At 40.1% G+C, this 13403-nt stretch overlaps 1 protein-coding gene across 1 annotated transcript; it reads right to left on the bottom strand.

Annotated features, from left to right (window-relative positions):
- Window positions 1-10452: 10452 nt before the first annotated feature.
- Window positions 10453-10644, bottom strand: LOC141500464 (small ribosomal subunit protein uS14-like). Its single transcript, XM_074203641.1, has one exon. The coding sequence runs from the start codon at window positions 10621-10623 to the stop codon at window positions 10453-10455; it is 171 nt and encodes a 56-aa protein (XP_074059742.1). The 5' UTR covers window positions 10624-10644.
- Window positions 10645-13403: the final 2759 nt, after the last annotated feature.

The raw sequence follows: 13403 nt of genomic DNA, 5'->3' as shown, positions 1-13403 counted from the left end.
CCCCCCATAGAACAGCAGAGTCCCCCCCCCCCCACCTCAGCCCTGTGGCAGAGGGAGGTGCTTATGGTCATTCACAGACCAGGAGGGAGGACAGAGCCTCACACACTGAGACCCTTGTGGGAGTGTCCCAAAAGCTCAAGAAACACCCCAAACCAGGCCCAGGCTGGGAAAATGAGGAAGCAGAGAAACAAAAAGAAGACTATTGAGAAATATTTTGCAAATGAGCCCAAGAAGGACCAAAATACTCAGTCTGAAGATGAGGAAGCACAAGCTTCTGCATCTAAAGACCAAGAAAAAACAGAAATTGGGCTCAGGCTATGATAGAGCTCAAAAAAGACTTTGAAAATCAAATGAGGGAGTTAGAAGAAAAACTGGGAAAAGAAATGAGAGAGGTGCAGGAAAAACATGAAAATGAAGTCAGCAGCTTAGTCAAGGAAATCCAAAAAAATGCTGAAGAAAATAGCATGCTAAAAACCAGCTTAGGTCAAATGGATAAAACAGTTCAAAAAGTTATGGAGGAGAAGAATGCTTTAAAAAGCAAAATTGGTCAGATGAAAAAAGAGATAAGAAAACTCTCTGAGGAGAACAAATCCTTCAGACAAAGAATAGAATTCAGGGAGACTGATGAATTTAACAGAAATCAGGAATCAATACTTCAAAACAAAAAAAAATGAAAAATTAGAAGAAAATGTGAAATATCTCATTGAAAAAACAACTGATATGGAAAACAGACTTAGGAAAGATAATTTAAAAATTATTGGAATACCTGAAAGTCATGATCAGGAAAAGAGCCTTGACATCATTTTCAAAGAATTACTACAGGAAAATTGCCCTGATATTCTAGAAGCAGAGGGCAAAATAGAAATGGAAAGAATCCACCGATCCCCCAGAGAAAGAGATCCCAAAAAACCAACCCCTAGGAATATTTTAGCCAAGTTCCAGAACTCCCAAGTCAAAGAGAAAATATTACAAGCAGCCAGAAGGACACAGTTCAAATATCGTGGAGCTGCAGTCAGGATCACACAGGACTTAGCAGCAGCTACATTGGAAGCTCATTAGGGCTTGGAATACAATATACTGGAAGGCAAGAGCTTAGAATGCAGCCAAGAATGAACTACCCAGCAAGGCTGAATGTCCTCTTCCAGGGAAAAAGATGGACTTTCAATGAACCAGGGGAAATTCAAATGTTCCTTTTGGAATGGCCAGAGCTGAACAGAAGGTTTGATCTTCAGATACAGGACTCAGGTGAAGCATGGAGATTGGAGGAGAGGGGGGAAATATGAGGGACTTAATGATGATGAACTGCATGTATTCCTGCATTGAAAAATGACACTGATAATACTCATATGAACCTTCTCAGTTAATAGAGCAGGTAGAGAGAGCTTTTATAGTTGAAGCACAGAAGAAAGCTGAATTCGAAGATAAAATATGGTGTAAAAATGGAGTCAATAGAAAAAAAGGGAAATGAAATAGGAGAAAGAAAAAGGAGAGGGGGAATAGTCCAAGATATTTCACAAAAGATTTTTTTTTTATTACAATGAGCTATTGCAATGATTTGGAAGGGGGGAGGCAAGGGGGAATGAGGGAAACTTTGGTCTCATCAGAGATGGCTAGGAGAGGAAACAGCAAATATACTCAATGGGGTATAGACATCTGGAGTAAGAAGGAGGGGGGAGCAGGGGGAAGGGGTGGGGATGTGAATAAAGGAGGAGATGATGGACCATGGGGGGGAGAGTGGCCAGATATAACACATTTTCTTTCTTACTTCTTGCAAGGGGCTGGGAATGGAAGGCCTGACCAGGACCACAGGGCCAGGTGGATTCTGGGCCTAAGGGGTGGTATGGGGGCTCAGGGCTTCTTGGCCCCAGGACCAGGGATCTGTCTGCTGCACCACTCAGAGACCCTACAGCAGAGTCATAGTGAAAGGAGAGAGAAAATAGAGTACATGGTAGTGGAGAAATAAGAAAGGAGGGAGTTGCGATCAGCAATGGCAAGGGTGGAAAAATATGGAAATAACTTTTGTGATGGACTTATCATAAAGAATGTGATCCATCTGCGACAGAGTTGTTGGTGTTGGAACAAAGACTCAAGCACATTTTTTGTTATTATTATTTGGGGGAGGGTGCAGGGCAAGTGGGTCTGGATGGCCTGCGTGGGGCCACATAGCGGGGTGATCTTTGGGTGTCTGAGGCCAGATTTGGACCCAGGTGCTCCTGGCTCAAGGGCCAATGCTCTGTCTGCCACCCAGCCACCCCTACTATTTTATTTTATTTTGGGTCTTTTTTTCTTTCTTTCTTTTTGGTTTTTGCAGGGCAGTGGGGATCGGGTGGCTTGCATGTCACATGGTTGGGTGATTGTTGGGTTTACGAGGCTGGATATGGACTGGGGTGCTCATGGCTCCAGGGCTGGTGCTTTCTCCATTGCGCCACCTGGCCATACCTACAATTATTACTATTATTATTTTTTATTTTAATTTTTTTCTCTTCCCTTTACTTTTTTTGCCCAAACAAGTCTATCTATATTCATGGGGGAGGAAGGGCATTTTGTTTACTTGTAAACAAGAATATTTCATTAATGTAACAAAAATTTGTACAAAATGAGAATAAAAAATAAATTTAAAAGAAAAAAAGTCTATTCACCTCCTTAATTTCTTTCTTCTTTGTTGTATGGTTAGATGTATCTAATTCTGAGAGAAGGAGACTAAGGTCCCCCAATGCTATAGTTTTACTGTCTATGTCTTCTGTACCTCATTTAGTTTCTTCTCTAGGAATTTGGATGCTATACTAGTTGTTGCATATGTTTAGTATTAATATTACTTTTTTAGCAAGTAGTTTCCTTCATTTTCCCTTTTAATTCGATTTATTTATGCTTTTGTTTTTATGAAATCAGGACTGCTACCCCTGCTTTTTTACTTCAGCCGAAGCATATTATATTCTGCTCCAACTTTTTTTAATTTAATATTTATTTATGCTCATTTTGTACAAATAATGTTTTTTATATGTTAATTAAAATATTCTTGTTTAAGAGTAAACAAAATACCCCTTCCCCCCCCCAAAATATAGACTAGCTTGAGCGATAAAGTAAAGGGGAGAGGAAAAAATTAAAATTAAAAAAATAATAGTAATAATTGTAGGTATGGTCAGGTGGTGCAGTGGACGGAGCACCAGTCCTGGAGCTAGGAGCACCGAAGCCCATATCCAACCCCATATAGCCAATAATCACCCAGATGTGTGACATGCAAGCCACCCCAACCCCACTGCCCTTCAAAAACCATAAAAAGAAAAAAAAGACCCAAAATAAAATAAAATAGTAATAATAGGGGCGGCTGGGTGGCGGACAGAGCACTGGATCTTGAGCCAGGAGCACCTGGGTCCAAATCCAGCTTCAGACACCCAAGAATCACCCTGCTATGTGGCCCCAGGCAGGCCACCCAGCCCCATTTGCCCTGCCCCCCCAGAAATAATAATAATAAAAAATGTCCTTCAGTCTCTGTTCCAACACCACCCACTCTGTCGCAGATGGATCACATTCTTTATGATAAATCCATCACAAAAGTTATTTCCATATTGTTCCACCCTTGCCATTGCTGATCGCAACTCCCTCCTTTCATACTTCTCCACTACCATGTACTATATTTTCTCTCTCCTTTAACTCTGACTCTGCTGTAGGGTACGTGAGTGATGCAGAAGACAGATCCCTGGCCCTGGGGCTAAGAGGCCCCAAGCTCCCATACTACCCATTAGGCCCAGCATCCACCTAGCCCTATGGTTCCCGACAGGCCATCCAATCCCAGCCCCTTGCAAGAAGTAAAAACGAAAATGTGTTGTATCTGACCACTCTCCCCCCCCATGGTTCATCCTCTCCACCTTCATTCACATCTCCACCCCTTCCCTCTGTAACCCCCTCCTTCTTACTCCAGATGCCTATACCCCATTGAGTATATATGCTGTTTCCTTTCCTAGCCACCTCTGATGAGAGTGAAGATTCCCTCATTCCCCTTTGCCTTCCCCCTTCCATATCATTGAGCACATTGGAATAAAGAAAAATCTTATATGAAATATCTTGTCTTATTCCCCCTCTCCTTTTTCTTTCTCCCATTACAGTTCCCTTTTTTTCTATTGACTCCATTTTACACCATATTTTATCTTCAAATTCAGCTTTCTCCTGTGCTTCATCTATAGGATCTCCTTCCCCCTGCTGTTAATTGAGAAGGTTCATATGAGTATTATCAGTGTCATTTTTCTATACAGGAATACATGTAGTTCATCATCATTAAGTCCCTCATACTTTACCCTTCTCCTCCAATCTCCATGCTTCACCTGAGTCCTGTATTTGAAGATCAAATCTTCTGTTTAGCTCTGGCCATTCCAACAGGAACATTTGAAATTCCCCTGGTTCATTGAAAGTCCAGCTTTTTCCCTGGAAGAGGACATTCAGTTTTGCGGGGTAGTTGATTCTCGGTTGCATTCTGAGCTCTTTTGCCTTCTGGTATATTATATTCCAAGCCCTATGAGCTTTTATGTAGTTTCTGCTAAGTCCTATGAGATCCTGATTTCAGCTCTACGGTATTTGAATTGTGTCCTTCTGGATGCTTGTAATATTTTCTCTTTGACTTGGGAGTTCTGGAACTTGGCTATAATATTCCTGGGGTTGGTTTTTGGGATTTCTTTCTCAGGGAGATCAGTGGATTCTCTCCATTTCTATTTTGCCCTCTGCTTCTAGAATATCAGGGAAATTTTCCTGTAGTACTTCTTTGAAAATGATGTCAAGGCTCTTTTCCTGATCATGACTTTCAGGTATTCCAATGATTTTTAAATTATCTTTTCTAAATCTGTTTTCCATATCAGTTGTTTTTTCAATGAGATGTCTCACATTTTCTTCTAATTTTTCATTCTTTTGGTTTTGAAGTATTGAGTCTTGATTTCTTGTAAATTCAGAAGTCTCCCTGAGTTCTGTTCTTTGTCTAAAGGATTTGTTTTCCTCAGAGAGCTTTCTTATCTCTTTTTCTATCTGTCCAATTCTGCTTTTTAAAGCATTCTTCTCCTCAATAACTTTTTGAACTGTTTTATCCATTTGACCCTAGCTGGTTTTTAGCATGCTATTTTCTTCAGCATTTTTTTGGATTTCCTTGACCAAGCTGCTGACTTCATTTTCATGTTTTTCCTGCACCTCTCTCATTTCTTTTCCCAATTTTTCTTTTAATTCCCTCATTTGTTTTTCAAAGTCTTTTTTGAGCTCTGTCATAGCCTGAGTCCAATTTCTGTTTTTTCCTGGAGTCTTTAGATGCAAGAGCTTGTGCTTCCTCATCTTCAGACTAAGTGTTTTGTTCCTTCTTGGGCTCACAGGGAAAATATTTCTCAATGGTGTTACTCTTGTTTCTCTGCTTGTTCATTTTCCCAGCCTCAGCCTGTTTTTGGGGTGCTTCCTGAGCTTTTGGGACACTCCCACAAGGGTCTCAGTGTGTGAGGCTCTGTCCTCCCTCCTGGTCTGTGAATGACCATATGTGCCCCCCTCTGCCACAGGGTGAGGTGGGGGGGGCTACTGTTCTATGGTGGGCCTAGACTGTGATCAGGATCTGAATGTGGTCAGAACCCCAGAGTCCTTTTCCAGTGGCACAGCTTGGGAGTCTCTCTCCACTCCACTCCCTAGGTTCAAGGGGCTCATGCCCTGGGGACTCCTGCTTACAGGCTCTGCCTGCTTCTGTTTCCTGGATCTGGGCTGCTGTGGCCCCACTGCTTGTTATGTGTCCTGAGGGCTGGGCTTCATGTGCTCGCTCTGGCAGAGTTCCCCTGCTGTTCCCCCAAGTTGTTCCCAGTGCTCCCCAGGGCATAGATCAGGAAATTCCCCTGCTGCTGTGAGCCTTGGCTCCCAGCGCCCTGGGGCTGCCTCTGGGAGGCTGAAGTTCTTTCGCTCTGGTGGGCCACCCCTCTGGCAGGCCGCCCCTCTGACCCCAGGGAACAGAGCCTTTCTTCTCTTTTTCAGGTTACCTTGAGTAGGAGAACTGCCTCCCTGGGTCCCTCTGTGGGTTCTGTCTCTTGAAAATTTATTTAGATTCCTTAGTTTATAAGTTTTATGAGAGAGTGCCTAAGAGAAGATCCTCTCTTGTCGGCCTCTTGGCTTTGCCCCCTGCTCCAACTTTTTACTTTTATTCTGTATCTCTCTACCTCAAGTATGTTTCTTTTAAGCAACATATTTTAGGATCCTGGTTTTAATCTACTCTGTTATTTGCTTCTGGGAGAGTTCATTCCATTATCATTTAATAGTTATGATTACTAACTCTATTATCCTCCATCCTATCTTTCCCCATTTGTAATTTTCTTTTTCCTTTCATCCTATTCCTTCTCATGACTTTTTTTGCTTCTGATCATTGCTTCCCTCAAGATGCCCTCCTTTCTATTAGCCCCCCATTTTCATTTTCATTTTCCCTCTTACTCTTACCCTTCCCTCTGTCCTCCCTTCTATCAATCTCTTCTCCCCCACCTTTCCCCTCTCCCCTCTTAATTCCCTGACTGATAAGATAAATTTCTAAGTCCACTTGAGTGTGTGTGTATAATTTCCTCTTTGAGTCAAATTCAATAAAAGTAAGAGTCAAGCAATTCTCACACTCTCCCTTTTCTCCTTTCACTTTAATAGGTTCTTTGTGCTTTTTGTGGGCTATAATTTATCCTCTTCCTTTCCTCTCTTCACAGTAAAATTCTATTTTAATGTCCTAAATTTTACATTACCCATAAAAATAAACTTACATTCACAGCTTTTAAGTATACTTCTAATATAGTTACAGTTTTTAAGAGTTACAAGTATTATCTTCCCATGTAGGAATGTAACTGGCTTAATCTTATTGAATAACATTCTTTTTCTTTTTCCCCTGCTTACCTTTTTACGTATCTCTTGAGTCTCATATTTGAAGTTCAAATTTTTTTGTTTAACTTTGGTATTTTCATCAGGAAAATTTGAAAGTCACTTATTTCTTGAATGTTCTTTTCCCTTGAAAGAATATGCTGTTTTTTTGGGTAGTTGATTCTTGGTTGTAATTCAATTCTTATCTTCTCTGGAATATCATTCCAATCATTCCAGATCTTTTGAGCCTTCAGCGTTGATACCACCAAGTTCTGTGTAATCCTGACCATGGCTCCTTGGTATTTGATTTGTTTCTTTCTGACTGCTTGAAGTATTTTCTCCTTGACCTGATAATTATAGAACTAGCTATGATATTCCTTGGAGTTTTCATTTTGGGGGTCACTTTCAGGAGAAGATCAATGGAATTTTTCAATGAATATTTATCTTCTATAGGATATCAGTTCAGTTTTCCTTGATGATTTCTTTCTTTTTAAAAAAAAAATTTTGCAAGGCAATGGGGTTGTGACTTGCCCAAGGTCACACAGCTAGGTAATTATTAAGTGCCTGAGGCCAGGTTTGAACTTAGGTTGTCCTGACTCCAGGGCCAGTGACATCCACTGTGCCATCTAGCTGCCCGCCCCCCTTTGATGATTTTTTGAAAGATATGCAGCTTCTTTTTTTTTGCTCATGTCAGGTAGTCTAAAAATTATTAAATTATCTCTCTTGAATCTGTTTTCTAAGTCATTTGTTTTTCCATTATTTTGATTCTGTTTGACTGATTCTTGCTGTCCCATAAAGTCATTGGCTTCATTTATTCAATTCTAGTTTTTAAGGAATTATTTTTTTCATTTAGATTTTGTATCTCCTCTTTCATTTGGGCTAATTGTATTTCTAAAGGAATTGTTTTCTTCAGTCAATTTTTGTACTTCTCTTTTTAAGCTTCTATTTTTCCCCATTTTTTCTACTTGATATTGATTTTTTAATTAATTTTTTTTATTTATTTAAGGCAATGGGATTAAGTGACTTACCCAAGGTTACACAGTCTGAGGTCATATTTGAATTCAGGTCCTCCTGACTCCAGGGCCGGAACTCTATCCACTGTGCTACCTAGCTGCCCCTCTACTTGACACTTTTTGAGTTCTTCCAAATTCATAATTTCCCTCTAGGGTTTCACATTTAGTACTTTTTCTGCTATAGTCTTCTAAGACTGTGTGATCTTTATCACCATAGTAGCTTTCTGTGGTCAGGACTTTTCTCTGACTTTTCTTACTTATTTTGAACTCTACTCTTGGGGTTACTTGGGCCTAATCATGCTGGCTACACAAGGATTCTGGGGTTCTCAATTTGACATCTATATCAGTGTTGGAGTCCTCATACCTGACCAGATGTGTTCTTGGCCTGGGACCCAGGGTTCTCAGATACTGTTCTTTGCTGTGGCTGAGAGCCTCCAACTGGCTTCCTTTGAATTTTCCTTGCACTGATCTCTGCTCCCTCCACTGGGCAATATTCCCCTTCCATCTGAGTTAGAGAGACTTTTCTTGAGGTCCTTCCAAGATATTTTAATCTATAAAATGCTTCTCTCTCTCTCTCTCTCTCTCTCTCTCTCTCTCTCTCTCTCTCTCTGTGTGTGCGTGTGTGTGTGTGTGTGTGTGTGTGTGTGTGTGTGTGTGTGTGTGTATGTGTCTTCTGTTACTCCAGAATCTGTTTAGATACTTGATTAACATTGTTTCTGGGAGAACCTGAGGAGAGCTTAGGGAAGTTCCTTGTTACTCTCCAGAATCTTGGTTCAGCCCCATACCCAACCTTAACTTTTAAAATCTAATGTCTTTCATCAGGTTTCAGTTGGACTGAGGCAATGCCTACTCAGTGATTTAAGGCTAAATAAGTAATAAGACAAAGAAACAATTTTTGTTCACATTCACTCTCAGCAATCAGGGTCCAAACAATGACACTGATACCTTTAACTGAAATCTATTATTGGTCAATCAATTAAAGTCTGAGTGATTTGGGTTTAACCATAGTCCTTAAGAAAGAAATCTAGTCTGGAGACCCAAGGTATCTTGCAAAGATTAAGCAATCAAAATGTTTGTTCCCTTGAGCAGAGTACCCTTAGGTAAGGATATGATACCCTATGTAGGGAGAAGGAGGAAAGGGAGGAAAGGGGAAATAGGGAAAGGAAAGGGGAAGGGAGGGAAGGGGAGACTAGGGAGACTAGGGAGACTAGTGGACCTTCTCTGCTATTGCTAAGGAGTGCTTCATGGGTCCCCATATCCCTGGGAAGTCAACTAGCAGAGAAAGTTGTTCACTGTCCTGAAAGATGTTCTGGGAGGTGGCATGGGTGGGGTTCTTAAAGCTTTCTGTAACTTGGGGAATGAGAAGATGGGAACCTTTCAAAGGATGAAAAGACTGTGGCTATATGTGAACGGGGTGAGTGCATGTAGGAAAAGTACATTTGTTATTTCAGTAGTTTCCATGGTTTCAACTATTGTTTCCGCATAATTAATTTCCAAATGTACACATTTTCAGTACTATCATTTAAACTCCATCTTGTTTAACCAATTTCTTGTTGGACATCTCCCACAGGTACTTCATCCTCAATATGTCCAAAATGTACCTCTTTACTTTTCCCCTTAAACCTCTCCTAACATTCCTATTACTGTCAAAGGTACAAAGACACATCCTTCTAATCACTTAGGTTCATATATTCAGAGTCATTTCAACTTTTCATTTTTGCTCACCATTTACCACTATAATAATTTCTCTCTTTATCTGTCTGTCTTGTCTGTCTGTCTCTCTCTTTCTTCTACATTAAAAAAAATTTTTTTTTAAATTAACTTTCACCTGGGGTCCTGCTGTTCTGATTGGTGGTGACTACCTTTTTTGTTCTGCTATTTCAGGAAAGCCCCACCCATGCTTCACTTAATTCTCCATCCTCTGGTTAGTTCCATCTTGGAACAGCCTCCTATTTACCTAGTTAACATACAAATATCCTTTCCATCACCTCTCCAGTTTTAAAACTAGGAACCATGCTCAGAGCAACTCTGCCATTTTCCCTGAATAGGGTATTTCAACTTATTCCCCAATGGCCCCATTCTCTTTCAAAAATTCAGTTTTATTACTTTTTATTTTTCAGTTCTGGATCCTCTTCATTTCTCTTCTCCTCCCCAACCCACTAAGAATGCAAGGAAAATAATGCCCATTACAGAGATATATAGGCATGTGAAATAATTTCCTGCATTAGCTATGGCCAAAAGAAACAAATAAAAAAATAGAGAGAAGACATTATGCTTCAATCTATATTCTGAGTCCATCTGCTCTCTTTCTGGAGGTGACTAGTATCTTTCATTCTTCTGAATCCTTGGGAATTGTGGTTAGTCATTTTTTTTATGATTAATATCTTATTTTTCATTTTCACATAATTCATTGAAGGGTCAATAAGTTCACACTAAATTTTAGTCATAACTGAGATGATCTTTTTAAATTATATATACAAATTAGCATAGCAGGCACAACAGAATCGATCTTCAGGTGGGTAGATCAAATAGTTGTACAGACTGAAATCCAGTGGTGGCCACTGATAGAGTAATTAATGAAGTAGAGGTCCGGAAATACGATTTAGTCCAACTTGATGAAACCAATGTCTTTCTCATACTGCCGGAAGCACTGGCGGCACATGTTCAGGCCATATTTGTGGATCAGGCCGTGGCGATTGGAACAGACACAGCACGACTGAGACCCCTGGCTGAATTTATGAGGGGGGCTCCAGTAGAGCTGCTGGTGACCCATGGTGCTACTAGCAAAGATGCGAGACAAAAGGTGGTCATTTTCTTGATCAGAGTTCTTTTTTTTTTTTTTTTAGGTTTTTTGCAAGGCAAATGGGGTTAAGTGGCTTGCCCAAGGCCACACAGCTAGGTAATTATTAAGTGTCTGAGACCTCCTGACTTCAAGGCCGGTGCCTTATCCACTATGCCACCTAGCTGCCCCCTTGATCAGAGTTCTTAAAACTTTCTAAATTGGTTATTTTTACTATATTGCTATTACTATTATAGATTGTTTTCCTGTTTCTGTCCATTTCACTTAGTTTATGCAAGTCTTTCCAGGTTTTTCTGCAACCATCCCTTCTATCATTTTTTAACTTGTTCCGTCATTTACTAATTGATGGGCATTCCCCATCATTTAGAAAGCACACATACACACATATGCATGTGTGCACAGACACATATACATATATACATACACATTCAACAAGTCTACCATATCTACTTTGTAATAGATATAGTATATGATATATATATAGTACATAGATATTGTTCTCTGCACATAATAGGTTTCTTGAGTTGAATGATGAGTATTCTCTTTCTCCCTCTCCCTCTTCCTCTCCCTCTCCCTCTCCCTCTCCCTCTCCCTCTCCCTCTCCCTCTCCCTCTCCCTCTTTCTCCCTTTCTCTCTCCCTCTCAATCTGTGTGTGTGTGTGTGTGTGTGTGTGTGTGTGTGTGTGTGTGTGTGTGGTGGGACCAGGAATGAAAAAAAAAGTCTTTTTAGTCCCTGATGCACTGGAAATAAGGAAAGTCCAATCAAGACTGTTTTTAATGATAAACACACACACATACACACACATATATACATACATATTCAACAAGTCTACCATATCTACTTTGTAATAGATAGATATAGTATATGATATATATATATATATATGGTACATAGATATTGTTCTCTGCACATAATAGGATGGAATGAAATCATCAAAACTATTAGATAGACTGTACTAAGTATTAATTAATATAAAAGTGAAATTGTTTTTTTCCTTACACCTTTGTTCCTCTTCCAGCTTTTTTCTCAGAGAGGTCACTATTTCTCCTTTAAACAGTGTCTTCTCCCCTGAATAATATAGATAAAACGACCCAATATAGCTTTCATTCTGGCAACCCAGCTGTTAATTTTCAGCTTCTATTTCCCTCCGCCATGGAAACTAAGATTAAAGCAAAACTGTTTTCCCTTTTTTTTTTTTTTAGGTTTTTTGCAAGGCAAATGGGGTTAAGTGGCTTGCCCAAGGCCACACAGCTAGGTAATTATTAAGTGTCTGAGACCGGATTTGAACCCAGGTACTCCTGACTCCAAGGCCGGTGCTTTATCCACTATGCCACCTAGCCGCCCTAACTACGCCACCTAGCCGCCCCAAATGTGTTCCCTTCTTTGGCTAAAGAGACAGAATACTATATATATTCTATCTTTCCCAAATCTAAAGAGTCAGTGAATCAGTCAATCAATAAATATTTGTTAAGTGCCTTGCATGTGCTAGATACTGTTCTAAGTGTTGGGGCATGATCATACATGGGGCTTGAACCCAGGCCATTCTTACATTTTTACATTGACTTTATCCATTATGCAACTTTGCCTCTGATAATGATTTCCCCAAAAAATTTTTTTCAAGGGAAAAATTAAAACACAAGTACACAGTTTTCATGGTCCAAGTCAAACCATTTCTCAGCTTTTAAGACATAGGCATTTTTCTAAAGCCCCGGTTATTATTCCAGAGTTTAGTATGGAGGAAACAGAAACATTGGGATAATATTAACAACAATATTCAAATAGTTGTCCTGTTTGAAAGCCAGTGTTTTTCTTCTTCCTCCTCCTCCTCTTCTTCTTCCTCCTCCTCTTCCTCCTCCTGCTCCTCCTCCTCCTCCTCCTCCTCTTCCTGCCATGATTAGACCTGGACTACTACTGTGCTCACAAAAGAGCACCATATGCAGAGCACACTTGCATGGAGCCAACATCTTTCCTTGACAGGGGACAGAGATCAAAGGTTTTTTAATCACAAAAGTAATGATGTAGCCCTCAATGTATCACATCCTATAGGATTCCATGTAGCATTACTTGGAAAGGAATTGCTTATTTCCCACTTCCTACTCTTCAGAGTTCTTTTCACACTGTTTTCCTGCATGCATTTTCTTGGGCCAGGATGGTCAGAATCTTTGGATCTTGGTAGATTTCTGGAGAGGTTCCTTGTATGGTTAAATTTGGGAAAAAGAAGAAGCTTGAGAAATACTGTCTTAACTCAAGTTCATCATGATGGAGCTTCAGTTCATAGATGCATCTCTGATCTATTGGCTGGAAAAGCAGTTCTTTTAAGTTTACTGAAGAGGAAAAACAGGTTTCTTAGAGCTAAAGAGTCACAAATCAATTCTTTTGTGGAATTGAACATGGGTAGAGTTAGATTTTATTATGGTTGTGGTGGTGGTGGTTTTGTCATTTTTTTTTGTCATGCCCAACTCTTCTCAATCCCATTTGGATTTTTTTTGGCAAAGATACTGGAATGGTTTGCCATTTCCTTCTCCAGCTCATTTTATAGATGAGGAAACTGAGGCCAATAGGGTTAAGTGAACTTGTCTGGGGTCACATAGCTAGTAAGTGTCTGAGGCCAAATTTGAGCCTGGGCCTTCTTGACTACAAGTCCAGTACTCTATTCAAAGCCATCCATGTTTAACAACTGATTCTCTGAAAAGTAAAATGTCAATGACACCCTTTTAAATTTAATCTACATTAACAACATTCCCTCCATTACT

This window comes from Macrotis lagotis, chromosome X, assembly GCF_037893015.1.
Source record: "Macrotis lagotis isolate mMagLag1 chromosome X, bilby.v1.9.chrom.fasta, whole genome shotgun sequence".
Lineage (NCBI taxonomy): Eukaryota > Metazoa > Chordata > Mammalia > Peramelemorphia > Peramelidae > Macrotis > Macrotis lagotis.
The sequence above is the reverse complement of the archived record's forward strand: the minus strand, read 5'-3'. Positions and strand labels throughout refer to the sequence as shown.